Here is a 22,424-nt window from a genome sequence, read left to right on the forward strand (position 1 = left end):
TCCACTTTCAAAATTCCAACTTAAAATGATCTATCTTCACAAGTCAGCACCTAAATCAAAGTCTCAAAAAAAAACATTAACTAGCAGCACAGTGATCTTCATAAAAACATGAAATAGCAGCAGTTGCATGGCTGGTTTATCAGCTAAAATCCAATGTGTTGTGACACTTATTTAAAACAGGACTGTTGTGACAACAAAGTAGATTCAGTGGTTTAGAGCAGCAGTGTTATGCAAATAACAGCTGGAACACAAATAGAATATGTCTGCTGGAAAAGAAAACACATGAAAAAATCAATCATTCCTTAGGAAAAGAAGCATATTTTTATTCCCATTGTTACCAGTCTGCTTTTACGATTACTGATAGGATGTAGCTGGAAACAGCTGCCAAGTATTTCTCAATATTGGACAAGACCAACAATAACAGACTTGTCAAATTCATCTTGGCTAAAAAAAAAAAAAACCCAGTCTGGAAGTGTGAGTTGTGTTCCCACTTTGGTTTGTGCCATCACTGCAGCAGGACAGGACAGGACAGGACAGGACATCACCAGTGTCCTCTGCAGCCACCCAGACACCAAACCTTTGGTCCAGACCACACAAAGTCCTGTGCTCCAAAGAGCTCAGCTCATGTGAAACTGGGAAAAAAGGGAAAAACTGAGAAACTGTGAGGCAGCACAAGGTAACACCACCAGCAAACACAGAATAACAGGCTCCTACAACTGTTTGGGATGGAAGGGACCTTAAAAATCACTTATTTCCACACCTCCCACTGTCCCAGGTGCTCCCAGCCCCAATGCCCAGCCTGGCCTTGGGCACTGCCAGGGATCCAGGGCCTGCCCACCCTCCCAAGGAACAATTCCTTCCCAATATCCCATCCATCCCGGCCCTCTGGGAAGCCATTCCCCGCGTCCTGTCCCTCCAGCTGCAGCACCCTGCACTTGACCTGCTGAACTTCATGAGCTTTCCTGAGACAACACTGAGAGAACAACAAATTTCTTGGATTTCTTTTATTTAACTCCCTGTGTTCAGGGTTGGATGGGGCTTGGAGCAACCTGGTGCAGTGGAAGGTGTCCCTGGCCATGGCAGGGGATGGGATGAAATGAGATTTAAGATCCCTTCCAACCCAACCCAACCCATTCTGGGATTCCATGAACGCCAGAGCAGGGGTGCAGCAGGAGCCAGGAAGGTCCAGCAGGGTGACTTACAGCTGCCCACTGCTCACAGCTGTACAATAATTAGTTGTTTATCCAAACAAGAGAATCTTTTCAAACCCCATTATTAAGTGCTGTGGAATGAAGTCACATCTGTGAGTAATATAACCAGTGTGAGAGAGAGCAGAAAAACCATCAAGCTGACAGTTTTGCAGAACCAGAGCAAAAGTAAACCTAAAGCCCTGAATTTTGGGAAGCTCTTACACAATTCCTCCATTACAGACGCGCAGCAACCAGAGCAACCTCACTCAGCCTGGAGCAGCCCAGGAACTGCAGGTTCCCTGTGGTTTATTTACTTGGGCTGCAACCCCAACTGCTGAATAATCAAATGTTTGGTGGCATCACAAATAAGCTCCTTTCCCACCAACTTTTTCCATGTTCCTTCTCCCTCCTGGAGGACATGGGAGAACTTCTTTGGAGCAGCATCTCATTGCAGAAGTCAGCAAACAAGCAGTAAATTTCCATATGTGGCAAACCAGCACACATTCTTCATGTTTATTGGTGTGACAGCCCCGAACCAGATGCACTGAACCTCACACCACGTGCTCCAGGACATTTCCATCAGAACAAAACCCAGGGTGCAGGGAGCAGCAGAGAACTATCAATAACCCTCTGAGCTCTCTCCAAGTTGAACTAAGCTTTATGGATGAAGCCCTGAGCGACTGCAAGCCCTATTTGCAGCCTTGCTTATCATATTCATGGGGCAGCAATATTCAGGAGGTTTATTTCTGTAAAAGAATGAGGCTGCAGGACATCAATCCACATCCATTTGCAGCTGGGTTGGGATGCTCCAGGATGAAGGTCACTGACAGATGCACAACGCACATTCCTCTGCCCAGACATGAATTTTGTTATTTAGGCTGGACAGGAGGAGAAATTTCCTCCCAGAAAGGGCTGTCAGGCACTGGAACAGGCTGGCAGGGGAAGTGGTGGAGGCACCGTCCCAAAACCAAGAGCCTGTGGCACTTCAGGCCAGGGTTTAGTGGTGCTGGTGCAGGCTGGACACTGCCCCTGGATCCCTGGAATGCCCAAGGCATCCCAAAGCACCTGGGACAGTGGGAGGTGTCCCTGCCATGGTCTTTAAAGTCCCTTTCCAACCCAAACCATGATTTATGAAAAACTGGAAGAATTCTGATCAGCTCCTGCATCATCTCCACCTTCATTCTGCCCTTCCACTGCAATACCTATAATTCTGTATCAAAATACCTAACAATTTTGATATTAGGTAGAAAAAATATTATTTTTAGACAGGACACCTCTCCTGCCAACCTCTGGAGTTCTCCCAAAGAAATAAAACCGCAGGAGCAACATTTGTGAGTTTACTTCACCAGACTGCTAAACTGGAAGATTGCAATTTTATTTAAATTTGCATTAAGCAGCTTTCACACTACTTTAAATAATTCAAATATTTCCATTTTCTGTTGCTCCTAACACCCCCAAAAACTCCCCTGGACATTGGCCTGACATCCTAGAATTCAATTCCTATCCATAATGATGAAGAGAGAAATAAAAAAAGGCAGTGAAATCTTGAGAATCAGCATGGCTTAAAAAAAAAAATGAATCTGTAGCAAAGCATTTCCACGCTCCATGTTGCCCCAGGAAACAATTTGTGCTTTCCAGAAAAGTCCAGAGAGCAAGCCCTGATTTTCCTTTCAGGATTATGGAGAACTGAATCCTTCCCATCAGAGCCCTATCTCTGATGGATCTCTTCTCCACAGGTTTTTCCATTTCCCTCACTCTGCTTTTACAATATAAACCCACCACACCAATATCAAAATATTAACAATAATCCCCTCTGCATCTGATTTAGCAGGGGATTTCCATTAGGCTACAGCATGGAAGCCCTCACGAATTTTTTTTTCTTTTCCCCTCAAATATTTCTGGGAATCAAGGCAAAAATAACATATTCAGCTGGCAAATCGAATGTGGCCTCACACATCCTGCAATTGGATTTTTTCAAACCTGCAATTATCAGGGAGATGCCCCAGGTCCTCCAAGAAAGGGTCTCTTGATCATTTTCAGATTAACCAAGTGTTAATTGAGCTACGTCTGATGGAAACACAACCAGCAGCAGGAAATTGCATTGCAATTCTTCCTCCTACTTCCCCCAGACCCCAAAATGGTCCCATTCCCACCATTTCTAGCCAAACCACTGCTGCACGTTTGGAAATGCTGCTTAGTTCTTCACACTTCTGTGGGGCTGAAGAACCCACCCAGGTGCTCAGGAGGGTTCCCACCCAACCTCACTGGGCTAGGAGGGAACCACACACTGCCTTCAAACACCCAAAATCACTGCCAGAGGACCCCAGATTGCACCAATCATAGGAATTCTAACCCATAAAATCCGAATTTCTGGATGTATTAATCCACTGGAATCACCACCTGCAGGTGATTCCCTTGGAGGCGTTGATGCCCACCCCAGCAGAGGTGTGGCCAAGCACCACCTTCTTCATTTATTTCCCATTCTCCATGAATTTATCCCAAAAACTCCATCACTTCCCATTCTCCACAAATTTATCCCAAAAACTCCATCTCTTCCCATTCTGAAGTGATTATCCTAAAAACTTCATCACTTCCCATTCTCCATAAATTTATACTAAAAACTCCATCACTTCCCATTCTCCACAAATTTATCCCAAAACCTCCATCACTTCCAATTCTCCACAAATTTATCCCAAAACCTCCATCACTTCCCATTCCCCACAAATTTATCCTAAAAACTTCATCACTTCCCATTCTCCATAAATTTATCCTAAAAACTTCATCACTTCCCATTCTCCACAAATTTATCCCAAAACCTCCATCACTTCCCATTCTCCACAAATTTACCCTAAAAACTCCATCACTTCCCATTCTCCACAAATTTATCCCAAAACCTCCATCACTTCCCTTTCTCCATAAATTTATCCTCAAATCTCCATCAAAGTCCCGACATTTGCATCAACAAATGAGCTACAATTCACAAACACCTGCCCTGTGTTGATGGTGCCATAGAATATCAGGGACTCACTAAAAAAGCCACTCCAGACATTTGCTGAGGTTGAGGATGATCAATAAATGCCAGGGAAGCTGCTCCTTCCTCCTAATTACAGGGAAAAACCACCAGGCCTGAACTCTTAGAGAGTCCTTCTTTTGAGTATCTCAAACCTCCTTGCTATTGATTCAAGTTTTGAATTAAAATTCAATCAAAGCTTCAAATATTGGATTTAAATTTAAGGGGAATACATCGGTTTGGCAATTTGCTGCTTCATTTCAGTCACCCTTTCCTGATGCAGTAAGTTTGCATCCTCCTCCTAACAAAATCCTTATCAAATCCCATCAGGCAAAGGAAAATTCCATCCTTTAAAGCAATGTTTGTAAAATGATTTCATGTCAAAAAGCCTCTGCCACTGATGAGGCTGCCCATGCCAGTGGGCCACCCATCCAAGGATTTCACTGAATTACACCTCTCTCCACATCTCCTTAATAGTTTAAAGCTTCCTGTATTTGTTTTACTGGGTTCTGCCTGTTTATTTGAAAGGAAACAATCCATTGTATGTAAAGAATATGGGCAAAGATATTAATAGTAAAAGTAATGTATTTCTGCACATATAGTGCAGGGTGGAGGGTGGTTTTCCAACCTTATGGGCCTTGTGTTAGAGGAAAAAGCCATTTTTTAGTGTTTCAAGGCAAAGAAAGATTTAAAGGCTGTGAATAGAAGACAGGATCCATGCAATCAGAACAATCTAAAAATCTGCTCCTGTTAATATCTTGATTAACCATCTATATTTTCACCTTACAAAAGCTACTGTTCCAAGAGAACAAAGAGTTTTCGTACTACAAATAATTTTACTGCAGGGAAGCAAGAAGGAAAGAGTTTGTTGGGACTTTCACAATAAAAGTGAAATACACTGAAAGTTGACATGAAATACAGTGAAAGTTTAATATACTGGAATATTAGTATCACTTTACTACACTGGAATAAAAGTTAGAAAGAATGAGAAACATTTAATTCTCAGTCTTTTTGCTTATTATGAGATGTCTGATTTCTTTCCAAGGCAAAATACAAATTTTTCTAAAAGCTGCTTCCTCTTCTTGAAAAAAAAGAGTCCAAAGACTTCCAACTGAATTGAATGGTGTGAACATCAAAGAAATATGTGGGTGTGGGTGCCCCTGGATCCCTGGCAGCGCCCAAGGCCAGGCTGGACATTGGGGCTGGAGCACCTGGGACAGTGGGAGGTGTCCCTGCCATGGCTGGGGTGGCACTGGATGAGCTTTAAGGTCTTTTCCAACCCAAACCATTCTGGGGTTCTGTGATGAGGATGTCCTGATCCAAACACACCCCTGAGGGTTTGACATCTTCTTCTGGACAGTTGAAGATGTGAGAAAGTTCTCCTGAAAGCCAGGAAGCTCCTTGTCCAAAAAGCCAAGGGATGGCTGCTGCCCTCTGCAACCCACAGCGAGCTCTGAGCAACATCCCTCATTACTTAATGGAAAAATAATTTCTGAACCAGGTAATGCCCAATTCCCGTATCACCCCACTCACATTTCACTCACAGCATCCTCCAAAAATATGGAAAACTGTCAGTCCAAAGAAAGCCAAGTGCCTCACAGGTTTTAAATTAAGGCAAAAGCTAATTTTTGAGGAAAAGAAGATGCTGCTTAAACCCAAGAATAAAGTTTTGAAAAAAAAAAACAATCCTCTCAGTACCTAATCTGATGTAGTTCTGTCAATACAACCTGCTGTAAACAAAGTAACTTTTAAAATTACCTTTAATGTTCTAAAATACAATCCTTTACATCCAGCTGCAGGTTCCTGTGGACTGAACAAGCCTGACCTGGACACAAGGCACCTCACCCCCCTCCACAATCCCAGTCCCTGCTGGGTGCACTTCTCCTTCCTGCAGCATCCAAAACAAACTTTCAGCTGTCCAGCAAAAAGCACTGGAGATGCGGGTCCATGGAATTCTCTGCTGGCTGCAGGAACAATAAACACCTCCCCAGCTGAGCCTCTCAAACAAGAGCTGCACTGAAGCCCTGCAGCGCTCTCCTGGTGTGTCTCACTGCTTCTCTGAGTAAATCTAACCCTGGTTAAGCCAAACCTGCAACTTCAGAGGGTATGAAAACAAAACCTCCTCATTTCCTGGCGCGGGGAGGTTTGGAAAGGAAATGTCAGACAGACTGGAAGCAAATCCAGGGTTAGTTTGGGGTGATGCAATTTCTTTACCTTGCGAAGAACTAATCCCATAAAAATGTGAAGGTACAGAATCAAACCGCATATTCTGAACATATACAAATATACACTGGCATAAACACTCAAAATCAGTGCTCCTCTTCCCTTATCCAAAGGCCCATTCACACAAGCCCCCAAAAACCAGGGGGATACGCGCTCACACGGAGCAACATTTGCTTTCCACGGCATTTCAAAAGTCTTCGAGGAGAGCAAACACGTAATTCTTTATTAAACAATCAAAGACAACAAAAGCAAGTTCCTGTTGTCCCATCGCATTATCCTACTAATCCTCTTTGGATGGCACCCAGAAGCCCCCGAAATGCCAAGCTGGGAAGTGCCTTTCCAAGCCGTGGTCGCCCCTGGCTCTTTGGCTGCGCCTTCAGCCGCGGCTTTGGCAGACGGGAGCAGCGAGCGATTCCCGGCGCCCAGGGCTGGCCTGGCTGTACTGCAAGGGCACTGCAATTGTAATAAACCCACCTCAGCTCCCCTGCAAGGGGCAGGTGGGTTACAGCCCCTGCGTTCCACGCTCAACAAGTGCAGCTTTCAACTCCATCTGCTGCTCACGCCAAGCCTGGACTGGAGCTGGTACTCGAACAGCAGACCCCAGCGGGCTGCTCAAACAGGAATTCTGCTGCATTGTTTCCTCCAGAACCTCTCCAAAAACATGTAAACACATCCTGCATCGTTCCCCAGCTATTACTTATACAGGAAATTTAAATGGGCTGCAGGCACAGCAGCCACGTGCACTTACAGCATGTAGACCATAATAAACCACATATACATCAATCAGGAAATTGATATCACGTAATATCAATGGCACAAAGCAAAGAATAACACTCGATGATCTCTGAGGTGTTTTCCTACCCAAACAATTCTCAGCTTCCACTTACACACAGCACAGAAGAAGTGTGGTGTTTATTAATTTCAAAAATTCCTGATCATGGTGGGGACACAGATTTACTCATCAAACTGGGGGCTGCCAAGAGATTTTGTAATTAATTAAACTGGGTAAGAAATGGAGCCCCAAGGGGAGGGAAAGTGGACAGGACAGTGCCAGATATTCCTGGAATAATCAGATTATGGCAACAAGTGTGTGCACTGAGTTAGTACCTGCAAATCCCACCAGGAACCAGCCCAAAAGCCACAAGTCCTGGTGGCACTTCCAAGGGGAGGGGAAGCACATTGTCCCTCTTATCCTTCCAAGGACCTACCAAAGGGATTGAGTCCTCCAGCTCCTCATTTTTGAAACTGGGAACCCTATGGCAGAAGATTCAGTTAGAAGCACTACAAAGCAATGTTGTATTTTGTTGGGTTGTTCAATATTTTAACATTGTCAGAGGGAATAAAACACTGAACTTTTACACTTGTAATATATATATATTTAAAAATAATTAAGGAATTTGCTTCCAAATAATAAACAAATAAATGCACTAAAAAATCAAGAATCAAGAATCTTGTCTCTTAACAATTAGAGGGTCCCCCAAAAAAACCTATTTTGTTGTTACTGGGTTGAGTTTCAACAAGTCCCTTTCAACTCAGGATATTCCATGACTCCACGAAATCTCTTGCACAGGAAAAGTCATGGTGCAGTAATCTTAATTTTCCAGATGTGTTCATCACTTCAAGAATTAAACCCAAGGTATTGCATACATATTGAGTTGTCTGTATACAGGTACAATTCCCTCTGTGCTGTGCCCAGCTCTGGCCCCTCAGGTCAAGAAGGACTTGGAGGGGTTGGAGCGTGTCCAAGGAAGGGAATGGAGCTGGGAAGGGGCTGCAGAATCCCTGAGGAGCTGGGAAGGGGCTCACCTGGAGCAAAGGAGGCTCAGGGTGGGCACAGCAGGAATTTCCCCATGTAAAGGGGGCTCAGGCACTGCCCAGGGAGGGTTCAGTGCCCATCCCTGCAGGTGGCTCCTGGAGCTGGCACTCAGGGCTGGGGACAGGGTGGGCATGGGCACAGCTGGGACTCCACAGGCTGGGAGGGCTTTTCCAGCCTCAGGGATTCTGGGATTTGAGGATCTACTCCTTAAAAACCATGGAGGGGTTTGCTGTGAGAGTGTGTTCACGCTTTTCTGTGAGAGGTACAGAGAAATACAAAATGCACTGCCCAAATCAGCACCTGACACAAACCCACACAGTGATCCTGGAGTGCTTGGCTCTTACAGGCTCAGCCTGACGTAAATACATGGCAACTACTCCAATACAAGGAAAACAGATGAAATTTTAATCAAATGAGCCTTGTATCAGGTTCAGGGGAACTGAAAATGGGCTAAAAATGAAAAAAAAAAACAGCAGAAGAATGACTTTAATATTGGGTAACATTTCAAGTTTTTATCACCTAAATCCACAAAATTCCTGATCTGCTCCTGCTTGTCTTCTCTGCAGAGCTGGAGTCAGGACCAGCTAAATAAAAGATAATGCAACTAGGCATAACACAATAAAAGATATTACCTTCCCAATGCATTATTGCTGCCAATTATAAGAATCACTTCAACTTAATTTCAAAGACACAATCACCCTCAACTGTAACAGTCTCTTTTTTAAATTTCAAACAGTATTACATTAAGGCAATAACTCACCTTCCAGCTATAATATCAGTCTCCCTTATTGCAAAAATACATTTCATAAATACTTCTCATCGACAAGTCAAGCTAATTCAGGTTAATTTTATTGTATTTTGGTGCTATCTCACATTTGTGTGCAATTACCTTTATCATTTTATTGCCGTGCCAGAAAGTAATCAGAACAATTATTTGAAAAAGGAGGGGTATAAATTCTAAATCACACTTGCTGGCATTTTTGATAAAATAGCAGCTTTATCTCAGGAAGTGGCAGGGACATGGGATAAATCATGCATCAGTCAAGTGTAGCTGACCCCCAAGTGCATTGCACAATATCAGGAGTGCTTCAAAAGAAACTTTCCTATATAATCCATCATTCTTTATAATACCAAAATAGCTCTACCTGAAGAGTAGGAGCTGGAGAATAATAACAAAATAAATCTAAGCAATATGAACAAAACCATTAATAGTGCTCCTTAAGCTGAAGGAGAGTCAGGAATCTGAGTTGTGTGTGAGGAAAGAATTTCGCTGAAATTTCTGAAGTGAGCAGACCAGCAAAATGTGTATTAGGGATTCACGAAAAACACAAAATACAGGGAAATAAACACAGACAGAAGAGGTGTTGCAAAGATTTGTACAAAAATACAAGAGTACAGTCTTGGCACACACACATCTGGACTTTCCTACAGTTTTACATCCCTGCTGGAGTCAGGACAAAGGTTTCACTATTAACAGAACAAAGCATTAGGGTTAGTACAAGAATCCATTTACTAACTTCAAATTTAACTGCCAGACGTCCAGCGAGGAGCAGAATGACATTCAGAGTTTTCTAATGAAATACAAAAAATACAAAACCTGGCGCATTGCCAGAAGCACAACAAACCCCCGCCCAAAACCCTAAATACGGAGATATCCTGAGGTCTGGTCACCCAGAGCCCAGCCACCTTCTAGCCCAACCCAAGCCCAGAACTCATCTCTGGTCACTGCAGCAGAACCAGGGATGGAGTGGGAGGCACAGGCAGTGATTATGGAAAACTCCCACGTCTGCCTGCTTTCCCAAAGCATTTTTCAGCAGCCTCCTTAAAAAAGTGTTCAGCACATTGCACGGGTGATAATTGATTCCTGCAAATCCGTGGCCAGGCACACGCTGGGTGTCACCCCAACGTGGGGCTGTGCACACTGATCACACACTGAAAACAGCCCGAAAATCACCAATTACATCAGGACATCAATATTTAATATGCATCCAGAGCACAGGGAAGTGTCTGCACAGTGCCCACAGCGGAGCTGGAGTGTTTTACCTCAAACCTTCTGTCTTCCCACATATCAAAAGGGGAAAACTCCCCAAACAGCTCAAGCTGCACCTTTCAACTCCACGTGAGAGAGGGGGAAATGAAAAGGTTAGATAATAAATTATTAGTTTCGTGTCACTTGCCAGCTATATCACACCTAGCCTGCAATGAGGGAGCCAGGGATTCTCCCTCCCTCTGCTAAAAGGTGTTTGCAACTGGAAGATGCATAAATGTGACTAAAGGGATGATGGTTCAAAAGAAAAAAGTGAAGCAATAATTTATTTACCTGGATTTCTTCCTTAACCATTCTCTTTTAAAAAACAAAACCGATTTGCTTTTGTAGAAAAGAGGTAAACAACACAAACCAGCAAAATGCTCCTTCCTAAGCCACATGACATTATGTAAAGCAGATTAAAACCACAAGAGATGCCACTATTCAGACATTTAGAGCAGTGACAGAAGTTGCCAACAGGAATAGTTAGAAATGCAGGTGTGATTGTACCAGAAGTGTTTTCCTAGAGGAACATCACTAATGTTACAAAAATAGCTATTCCACACACACACAAAAAAAAGAGTATTTGTGTCTTCAAAGTTCATTTCAACTATTTCAGGGAGACAGCTATAGACTAACAATGTGCTGATGCCCTTCTTTCAGCAGAGTAAATTGTCTGAATATTTGGATAAACATCCATGTTTCTTATTTTGCTACAATGCCAATGACCTACACTTACATCACTGAAGCATCAAGCCTCAAAATTAAGCCTGTGTTTCCAGGGAGGTGTTTATTATTAGGGGATGGAAACAGCAACAAAACTGAGAGAGCAGCCCTGTCCTGTTATTTATGCTCTGTGGCAGATGGATACGTGCTGGGGAAAGGTCCACTGATGCCTGTTACCAACCATGACAGAGCTACAGAGATTTACAATGCAGCATCAATCTTGTCAACTGGATTCCTAATCCTGACTGCTGGGCACTGGGGAAAAAACAAACTATGTTACGTGAACTCTTTTGTAATGCTGGACTTGCAGTGGCCACCCCCCTGCAAGGGCACTGCACTGGAAACTTACTTTGGGAACCATCCTCGATGCCATCCCGGAGGAAAAGGCTCCACCTGCAAGGAAAAAAAAAAAAAAAATATAAATTCCCAGTTAGACGGTTAAATCTGAATTCCACAGGGAGAACTGAATATCCAGAATATCCACCCCTGCATCAGTTTCTAAACGAGCTCCAAATTTCAGAACGCAGAATTTCCAAAGGGAGTGTGGTTTTTTTTCACAAACAACATGGAATTTTAATGTTAAGTCACCCACTCGTCATGAATCAAACAAAAAAAAAATCAACAGATGGCACACTGAAGAGTTCTTCCACAACAAGCACTGCACAACTCTGATATCTGGAATAAGAATGTTTCCAAAGATAAAAGTATTAATTGAATAATTTTTTACAGGCTGTCATGTACTTCTAAGCGACTGAGTAAAACGAAGAGCCTGTTGTGATTTAGGAAATGCCACATTTTAAGGCATGAAAGTGATTTTAAAGCAAGTGATTGTGATGTATTCTGGGTTTAAAAGCACAGATTTCACGCCACTGAGTACCTGAAACATTTTAACTTCAATTATTATAATTCTAGCCTTTAACATTCTTTATATCATTAAAAACCACAACCGGCTCCTTTTTGCTCTCCCCTTGGAAATAAAGAATATTTCCTATTTCTTTGGCATTTAGCTCCCTCCTCTATGTCTTTCTTTAGTGCCACTCTGCTAATATCACTCTGTCTTTGAAAGATGTGACACAAACACTGTATTTTTTAAAACCAAGGAGATTATGTGCCAAAGCTCAGCTTCACAATCCTGACTCACAGCCAGCCTCGATGGGAACTGCTCCACTGAAATCAGAGAATCACCACTCCATGGGCAGGGATAACTGTATGCACTTCAGGAATGGTAAATCTCTTAAAAATGAAATTATATCAACATCCCAGGCTTTCCAAAACCTCTCCTTGGAGTCCAAGGCACTGACAGAACACATGGCCACTTCCCAGCCACTTAAAACCAAACAGCAACATTTAACTTAAATATTGCATCTTACTTAAGTGTTTAAAATTAAGATGAATAATTAGTATTTTAACTATATAACAAGGCAGGCATTGCAAAGAGAACTCTGCATTTTTAAATGCAGGTCAGGCAGATGAGCAATCTAATAGAACTACTTAAAATATCTGTGATAGAGCTAAAAATAAAATAGTAATTTACTTCTATCATCACTTCAGAGCTGGGTATTTCAAAGCACCCAGCAATGCTCAGGTTTTTTAGATCCTCCTGAAGGGTAAAGATGAAATCTTTGCCTCAACAATCAGATTTATCCAGAAATTCATTTCAAACCCTGGTTGAGCTCCACCTGCTCACCCAATAAGGCTTTCCTTGCGTGACCAGAGCTTGGGTAAAACCAGTCCTGTCCAAACCACTGTGGTTAGAGGACTTCTGACTGCCAAACTGGGGGAAACCATACAAAAAACACCCCTTGGAAAGTCCAAACCATCCCTCCAAAATGCACCTCAGCCTTGCAAAGACTGTCTTGATGGAGGAGGTCAGAACTTCACATGGAGCTGAAGGGTTCTCCTGAGGCTGGCTTTGAAAGCAAGGAGTCAAAACCTCTTTGGAGCAAAACAAATTGATCAATTCAGTGATACCACAAAAAGCCAAAACCTTTTTGGAGCAAAACAAATTGATCAATTCAGTGATACCACAAAAAGCCAAAACCTTTTTGGAGCAACACACACTGATCAATTCAGTGATACCACGAAAAGCCAAAACCTCTTTGGAGGAACACACATTGATCAATTCAGTGATACCACGAAAAGCCAAAACCTCTTTGGAGCAACACAAATTGATCAATTCAGTGATACCACGAAAAGCCAAAACCTCTTTGGAGGAACACACATTGATCAATTCAGTGATACCACTTCCATGGTGTGGAAATTGAGACACCAGAACCAAACCTCGAAAAACTGAAACCTTCATGCCAGCAATGGCTTCACCAAATGGAAAATTCCCCCCTGCATTTGCAGAGTGGATGAACTGATGGGATTAATGAGTAGTATGGGAAAAATAAATAGTTGACAATCCTCACTAGCTCAGAGCTGCCAACAAGGAGCAGTGACATCCATCTCCATCTCTCCTGCCCCAGCTTCCCCTGGCCATTCCAGCAAGATGCTCCCAAGCTGCCCACAAGCTCTGCTGCCACCCAGGAGCTGTGCTGGGGGAGCAGGATGCTGCCAGGACACCTGGAGATACACAAACACCCGCAGGTGCTCAACGGTGCAGGAAGCAAACACATCACAGCAAGCATCCCAAACCTCTGGATATGTCAACAGGCCACAAAGGTGAAGAAAAGTCAGAGGTGACATCAAAAACAGCTCCTTGAAGGGCAGGAAATTCTTCAGCCATGTTTTGCTGATGATCTAGAATAGAAGTCCTTGGGCTTTGAGATATTTCCCTGCTTTTTTTCCCCCAGGACTGCAGCCTGACGAGTACATGTGATAGCAGTAAGAACGTGGATTAATAAAAAGTATTTTTTCTCAGTTCATCAACTTTTAAACACTAAAGGAAGATTCTCCTTGAAGGATAAGTCCTCGGGACCCTCAACAGAACACTCTGGTTCAGCACTAAAATTAAAAACCAGCCATTACACCAAGTGACTACACGAACAAAATTCCGTATGAAAACATTTAAAGTACATTAGATTTTTGGTCAAGATGAAAGCCTGAGAAAGAAAAAAAAAATATCCAGCAATCTATTCTAATTGGGTTCCCATGGTAACTGTACAATTGGGTTTTTCAGTATAACATCCCAAAGGCCCAATGCACACTTGTAAAATATACTTCAAACAGCCGGAATTGTTTTTACATTACAGCACTCCCAGGAAGATCAATTACTATACATCCCCACCCTAACTATTAGTGGCAGGAGATGTTAACACTATTGGCCATATTAACATAAGTCATGTAAAAAACCCCACATATCACCATCATTATATAAAACTAATTACACACTTCAGATTCATCAAACACGTTCCGAGTAATAAACCAATACCAGTCTTGTCACCAGATCATGTTTACTGAATGCAAGAAATCAACCCCAAATATATGCCAAAGCATTTTTGCTTCTCATATTGATCCCAAGGATAAACAGAATCAATCATTAATAATTACATTATAAGATGACCCAGAGGGTTAATCATATTCTTAGAAAGTCTCGCTGAGGAATCAAATATAATGGCACAAAAAAGCAACTGAAATGCATTTAAATCCAGTGCCAGCTGCATTAACAATAATAGAAAATAAAGTACATTAAACTGGTGCAATCAGGGAAAATAATATTATTGCTATGTTTTAAAAAATAATAAAATAATCATTTTTTACTTCCCTGGCAGGGTGGGCAGCCCTGGCACAGGTGCCCAGAGCAGCTGTGGCTGCCCCTGGATCCCTGGCAGTGCCCAAGGCCAGGCTGGACATTGGGGCTGAAGCACCTGGGGCAGTGGGAGGTGTGGGAACAGATGTTTTTTAAGGTCCCTTCCAACCCAAACCCTTCTGGGATTTCATAATTTATTTTAAAAGTTTGTTTCAGCTGAAGCACTTTGCCTTGTTGGATCCCACTTTCACCTTCCTAAAGCACAACCCTAGCCAGACAGACAGATTTTATTCCATCCCACTGCCTAAACCTCCACGTTAAAAGGGAATGGTGATCCAGGCCCACTAAGCTGGATTCCAAACCAATGAATTCCCTAATATTTCAGAAAAAAAAAAAAAAAAAAAAAAAAGAAAATCAAACCAAAAAACCCCAAACCAACAACTGTGGCCAGCTTGAATAAACCACATCAACCAAAAATTTTCATTTTTTATGGAGTCAGCCAAGAACCAGAGAGGTATTTCTGTTGTCAGCAGGAGACTGTGCAAGGGATTTCCCATTTCCCACACGGTTCCCACTGCACCTCTGCCCATCCTTAAATCCAGCAGGGTGCAGGGAATGTGAACTGTGGGAATTGTTTCTGCAGGACACGGGTGACAGCAGAACTATCCTGTCCCCACCACCAGCCCAGGCTGCCAAGGCAGGCTCGTGCTGCCCGTGTACTGCCACGTGCTGAACACTCATCTGCTGGTTTTATCATGTGAAACAGAAAAGTTAATCTTTTAACAGGACCTTAAGTATACTTTAGGTGTTTATTAAAAAGTGTAACTAATTAACAGACCTTCTGCACACTTGAATGTACAAACAAGCCGAGATAAGAGCATTGTTTGCCTTGTGCTGACTGATCTGAAGAACTCAGATAATTTCAGTATTCCTGATGATGATTATGCAGCAGCAGCACTGACAAGACAGCACTTATTCTTGCTATCTGCTAATGCAGGGTTACCTGGAGGGACCTAAATCTGCACATGGAGCACAGAGATGGCAGCATTCACACAACAAAACACTCCGACTCCACTGGGCTGTGCTAATATATATATTAAAATACTGACTGCATTGATCTGCACTAAAAGGTGGCATTTGTATAAAAATGAAAGGCTAAAATCCATCCATCAGGTCATAACTCAAATTATTATTTATTCCCCACTGCCAAGCTGCTCAAGACTCCAGGCCATTGGTCAATGCTGCTATTTTAACTCCTATTTCACTCAAAAAGGACAGAAGTCAGAACCTTTGTTTTAATGAACTCCCCTCTTCTTCTCTGCAATTAAAGGTGATTTGCTCAGGTATGTTTAATAACCTTCAGACTCCCTGCTGCATCAGGGAGAATTTCAGCTGCACATCCAAGTTTTACAAGTGACATGAAAAGATACCTGAAACTATCTGTATCACTTAATTTGGTCCAGAATAACCTGATACTCCTGACAGCTACCAGGACATGGTAATTTAGGTGGGCAGATATAAAATAGTAAATAAGGAAACAACTCCAAAAAGGATTAGCAAAAAGCATCAAAACAGCAACATATTCCAAATAACTTTTACAATTACTCAAATTCATTAAAATCCAAACCCCACAAGCTTTATTGGCATTCAATAAATTGCCTGGACCATAAGCAGCTCAGTTTTAAAACTCCATTCTGTATTTATGAAGAATACCTCAGCACAGGTTTAGTTTTATAGTTTGGTTGCTCCTCCAGCTGTGTGTTAAACTTAATGCTGGCCCAAGCACACCTGTGCAGGGTGATATGTCAGAAATACTCAATTCAACAGGGGTTTTTCCTTACATTAGGAGGATTTTACCCATTATACCTTCAGATAAATCAGCACAATTACTGGTCAGTAACATTCCCAGCTATCAGCAGAGGGAGGGAATTCAGGTCTGGAATTCTGCTGCAAGGACACCGAGCTTTTCACTTTTTAATTACAGCATTAATGAAGTTAAAGCTCCCAAACCTACCCCAAACGTGTTCTGCAACCTGTCACTACCTAAAAGATTCCAAACCTCCCGAAATTAAAACTTCACCCTCCATTTTCCCATCAGTTACATTCTCCTCACCAGTCCAGATATCTTATGAACAATGGGTAAACGAGAGAATTGCACAATCCGTCAATAAAATAAACGTATTTTCAACTCCTGTCCAGATGACTCAAGTTGTCAGTAAAAACTGCCACCAGCGCTGCGCTTGCAGAAAAATGTCCATAAATGCATTATTGCGACTGGCAGATCGATGTCCATAATAAAAACAAATAGAGTTAACAAGTGCTGGCTCCTCCAGTTATGCCACGGCTGGGATGTGCATCCAGCCTCCCTGACAACTGCTGGGAACGGGCAGTGCCAGCTCCACAGGCAGGGAGCATCGTGCTGCAGGAGCTCTGCCGTGTCAGAGGGAACATTAGTGCCTGCAGGACGCATTTAGGAGCTCCATGTGCTCAGGATGTGACATGGGAACAGAGCTCCTGCTCAAATGGCTGAAGCTCTGCTCCATCATCATCATGCTGGGAAGGATTTGTTCCCTGGCACAGGTGCCCAGAGCAGCTGTGGCTGCCCCTGGATCCCTGGCAGTGCCCAAGGCCAGGCTGGGCATTGGGATTGGAGCACATGGGACAGCGGGAGGTGTCCCTGCCATGGCTGGGGTGGAATGGATGGGATTTAAGGTCCCTTCCCACCCAAACCACGCTGGAATTCTGAGATGGGATTTAAGGCCCCTGGGTGGCACTGGATGGGCTTTACAGTCCCTTCCTTCCCACCCAAACCATTCTCTGATATTGTTCTGAGAACTCTGAAATAACAACTCACCAGCAGAAAGGCTTTTTCTTTCAGAAATTAAGTGTAATTCAGATCAGCTGTGTCCCAGGCAGAACAGCTGACTGGGCTGGAGGCTGCTGTCTAATTTTGACCCCCCAACACTCCTGGACCTCCAATTTGTTCCCATGAAGCTCTTCCAGCACCAACACCTGAACAACCACCCTGCAGCCCCACAGGTGAGGATGCACCAGAGGAGGGGGACAGGGAATTACACATTGGCTGCTCTGCCACCCTGAGAGTTAATTCACAAGCATCAGCTGCTCTCAGTTCTCCAAAACCTTATTTGTGTAGGAAAAAAAACCCACTACAAAACCAGCCATGCATGTCTTTGACATGCCCTCCTTTGGATTTTTGGCACTACTGCTCCTCCTGGGTGTTTCCCCTGTCACCGGTGAGTTTAACCAGAGCTGCTCAGGTGCAGCCTTTCCACCTCACCCACACTTCTCATAACAAACATCCTGCTTTTCCTGCACAAATCCTTAATTCAGCCATTCAGGGCAACCCCTGAGCCCTCCCAAGGGGCAGCAGCTTCTCCTGCAGGCCCTGCTCCCCTCAGTGATGCCATGAGCTGATCCTCTGCACAGGTGAGGCATTAAACAGTGGTGACAAGGTAATTACAGAGTTATCAAGAGGTAAAGCAGCCACGGTAACACAAGTTAGTCTCTAACTACAACAGTTTCCTGTAGAGCTTCTGTTCTCCTGCTGCAATAATTGGTGTAATGAACTTGTCACGGGCCAGAATGCAGATAGGAATTGCTAAAGCCACCTCACAAGCTCACACTGCCACATCTTTTTCCTGCTGAAACCTGAAGATTTTGGTAGAACAGTCATTTCTGTTTGAAAACAAAGCAAACAAAAGTTTTACTATGAAAAGATCATGTCACAGACTGACAACATTCACAAGAAAAGGATGTTTTTAGACATTGAAGGGGTAGGTTTTAGCCCAGAAACAATAAGCCCACAGCCCCAACTTTAGTTGCCAATGCATAAGGGAGACAGGCAGTGCTTGGGGGCCAAAACCTTTAACAGGTTTGCAAGGGAACTCTGTCATCCCAACAGACCCCTCCAGATGATGACCCTTGTGCAGGGTGAGCACAAGCCTGGACACAAAAGAGACCTGAGAAATGACTGTCACAGCACCTGTACATAAAACTGAGATTTCTCAAAGTGGAACACTGCACAGACTGCATCTCACCATTCAATAAGAGCTCCATTCCACAAAAATAAGATACACATCACCACAAATACAGTTTATTTGGGAGGAGCAAATAAATTAGATAGTTCTTTACATTTACCGTGCTTTAAAAGCTGCATGCAGTTATGTTATTGTATAATGTATTGTATATTGTATAATAGATTGTATAATATTGTATATATATTGTATAATATGTATAATATATACATTATATTGTATTATCTTATCATATTATATAACTATATATTTTATATAGATAATTATATATATAATATATAATTATTATATATAATATATATACTACATATATTATATATGATTATATATAATATAGTTATAATATATTACTGTATTGTATTACTGTATTATATATATTGTATTGTATAATATATTGTATAATATTTAAATTACTTTAAAACACCTGCAGATCTTGGCTTTTGCATCAGCGCTGAAAGGATATTTTCAGATTAACATTAATTTCTTATTATCAGAGTGGGTCTAATCCCTCTTATTATTATTTCTTATATTAGAGCGGGTCAGGCTGGGAGGGACCACAGCGGCTCACACGGTTCCATCAGCGGATCCCCGAGCACATGGCACAGCACGGCGCTCAGACACTTCTGGAATATTCCCAGCGAGGGAAACCCTAAAAGCGCCCTGGGCAGGCTCTTGGGCAATTATTTAGGTGCAGTTTTCGCTCCCGGAGCCCATCCAGCAGCAGTGCCGCCCCCCGCCCCATGCCCACCGCGCCCCGGGGATGCTCCATGAAGGAACCGGCCCTTCCCGGAGGGATTATTTTGGAAATTGACAGAAACCAGCCGTGAGCCCAGGCTGCTGCCATCCATCCCCCTTTCCCCAGCACTGTTCCAAGAATAACCAGCACGTTTTTGGAGGCCGGGCTCCCCCGCAGCCCCAGCCCCGGCGGGTCTGCGCTGCCCCGGCTCTGCGGGCTCCGGGGACCGAGCATCCCCCGCTCACCCTGCCCGCCTGCCTGCCCACCCTCCGGGCCGCCCCTGCCTGTCCCTGTCACTGCCGGCAGTCTGTGGCTGTCCCTGCAGCTCTGGGGCCGTGCCTGGCGCTGTCTGGCTGTCCCTGGAGCACTCTGGCTGTCCCTGGTGTCCCCGCGGCCGCGTTCCCCGCGCACCTGCCCGCGCCCCGGGATGGCCGCGGCCGCTCCGCACAGGCCGCGCTGCCGGGGCGGGGCCGGGGCCGCCCGGAAGCCGCAGCCGGCCGGGGGAAGGGGAAGAGGCAGAGCCGGGGAGCTCCAGGCGGCTCCGGGAGGGAGCCGGGAGGGGCCTGGGCCCTGCTCGCTGCTGGTGCGGCTGCGGCCGGTGCGGCCCGGCTGGGGCTGGGGCTGGGGCTGGGGCTGGGCCGCACGCATGGGAAAAACGCGGAGTTGTGTAAAAATCAACCCAAAACCAGCGATCTGTGCACGCTGACACGGCTGGGGGGCTCATCTGGGGAGGAGAATGCTCCAGGGAGAGCTCAGAGCCCCTTGCAGGGCTTAAAGGGCTCCAGGGGAAGCTCCAGGGAGAGCGTCCAGGAGAGCTCGGCTTGGGTTAAGGGATGGAGACACAGGACACAGGGAATGGCTTTAAACTGAAAGTGGGTGGATTTAGATGGGAAACTGGGGAAGAAATTATTCCATGTGAAGAAGCTGAGACCCTGGCACAGGTGCCCAGAGCAGCTGTGGCTGCCTTGGATCCTGGCAGTGCCCAAGGCCAGGCTGGACACTGGGGATGGAGCACCTGGGACAGTGGGAGGGGTCCCTGCCATGGCAGGGGTGGAACAGGATGGGATTTGGGGTCCTTTCCAACCCAAACCAGTCTGGAATTCTGAGATTTACAAAGTTACGAGTGAGGTGGGGACAGAGAATTAACAGCCAAGTGTAGGAGAAGCATTTGATAAATACAGTTCCTAAAAGGAGACATGGAGGAGATAAAAATAAGTGAAACACCAGAAGAAAGTGATCTTGCAGTGAGGTTTATTTGAAGTAATAAAACTCAAAAGAACAAGATACGAAATGCCAGTAGAGTTTGCAGCAAGAAACCACTAATTTCGAAGCTGGAGAATCAGAGTCTCAATCTGAGTTACATCAGCAAAAATGTTATGAGTTTATATGATTCAGAAACTGTCAGAAAATGAAGGAATCCACTTGGGAAGCATCAGAACAATATTTAAAAAGTCATTGCAGAATTCAGGAAATCCTTTTTTTTCATAGGGGAAATTTTGTAAATAAATACAGAACTAGCAACACTGAGGTGGTGCCTGTGTGTTAAATCTGATTCTAAAAGAAATAGAAAATAAATGTAAAATATGGTCCAAAGTGCAGAAGTTTCCCCAATACAATTGAAAATAGTTGTACTGGAGCAACTGACATTTACTGATGAGAAAATGAAGCTTTTCCCTAGTTCTAATGAAGCTTGGATTAATGGTCAATTAAAAGGTGCTGCCACTGCATGTCCATACAAAGGCAGTGGATTATGGGAGGTTGATCCTCTCTCTAAATAAAAAATCAAGCTCTGTACTGGATGGGATACCCTAGAAATAGTTATTCTAAACTGGCTGGAATATTCTCTGTGTCCTGATATCCTTATCAGAAAAGTAGCCAGTTCCTGAAACTTTATTCTAAGTGGAAACCTCCCCAAAATACATATTAATCTTCTCTGCCTCCTCTCCCAAGGTGATCTCCTTATTGCCTGGAGCATGAAAATTGATTATCTTTAATATGATTTTAGTTTGCATTATAACAGGCTTGAATGGGGAATGTAAAATATCCAGATTTCCTTAAACCCTACCATCTTGGGCTTTGGCAGTGGATCCAAAGTTGTGTGTTTGCACTATAAAGGAAAGTTTCTCTGTGCTGTTTCAAACTTTGCTGCGTTGGAACTTGATGAAGTGTCACTTATTCCTGTTTATAAATGAGGTGGGAAAGGTGCTTCTGACCAGTGTTCACTCTGCCCTCAGAATTATGAAAGTCTTATTCAAATCTCTGACCCTTCTGCTGGCCAAGTTCGGATCTTTGTCACTTCAAGTATCACTTCAAGCACTGAACTCTTGGATTTCCAGCCCTTTAACAACGAGAGACTGTGCCCTGTTAGATGTGTCTAATTTTCTCCCTAGAATAATTCCAGCATTCAGTGACACATTCAGTCTAGTTCACTAATAGTAAAACTTGCGAGTGAATTTTCATAACACTGATCCTGTAAAAAGGCACTAAACTTCTAAAACTTTTTCAAGTCACGTCCAATATCTTTGTTTTTCATTCCAGGCATTTTCTCTCAGTTTTTATTTTACTTAAGCCTGCTGCTTATAAGGCATTGCATTTCCTCTCAGTTCTTTATTTGTTATGAATTGTCATTTAATGTGGCATTTTCAGGGACAGGATGGTATTTCCCCAGGACTGGAACATCTGTCTGCAGTTGTCTTCCAAGCAAACCAAAGCTTAAACCAACACATGAACTTTACAGTCAAAGATTGTGGTGGGGTGGGATGGAAAAACTGAAAAGGAAGGGTTTTATTAAATGCCTTGAGATGTCAATTCACAACTATTTCAGCCTGGATTAAATTCCTTGCTGAGGACTAACCTCTGGAAGCATCTCCTTTCTGCAACATCTGCTGTGGAGGAGAGGCTTGGGCACTGGAGCTGGAAGGACCCTCTGGCCAGGCACAGGGACAAACAGA

General features: G+C 43.7%; 1 protein-coding gene across 1 annotated transcript in view; it reads right to left on the reverse strand.

Annotated features, from left to right (window-relative positions):
* MGMT (O-6-methylguanine-DNA methyltransferase) overlaps window positions 1–19,943 on the reverse strand; it is a 134,736-nt gene extending 114,793 nt beyond the window's left edge. The window contains exons 1-2 of the mRNA XM_063162984.1: window positions 19,885–19,943; window positions 11,341–11,384 (exon numbers count right to left, since the gene is read on the reverse strand). Of these exons, the coding sequence (XP_063019054.1) occupies window positions 11,341–11,364 (24 nt within the window). The 5' untranslated portion in view covers window positions 11,365–11,384; window positions 19,885–19,943. The remainder of the gene's footprint in view (window positions 1–11,340; window positions 11,385–19,884) is intronic.
* Window positions 19,944–22,424: the final 2,481 nt, after the last annotated feature.

The sequence above is a fragment of the Melospiza melodia genome, chromosome 9 (assembly GCF_035770615.1).
Source record: "Melospiza melodia melodia isolate bMelMel2 chromosome 9, bMelMel2.pri, whole genome shotgun sequence".
Classification (NCBI taxonomy): Eukaryota; Metazoa; Chordata; class Aves; order Passeriformes; family Passerellidae; genus Melospiza; species Melospiza melodia.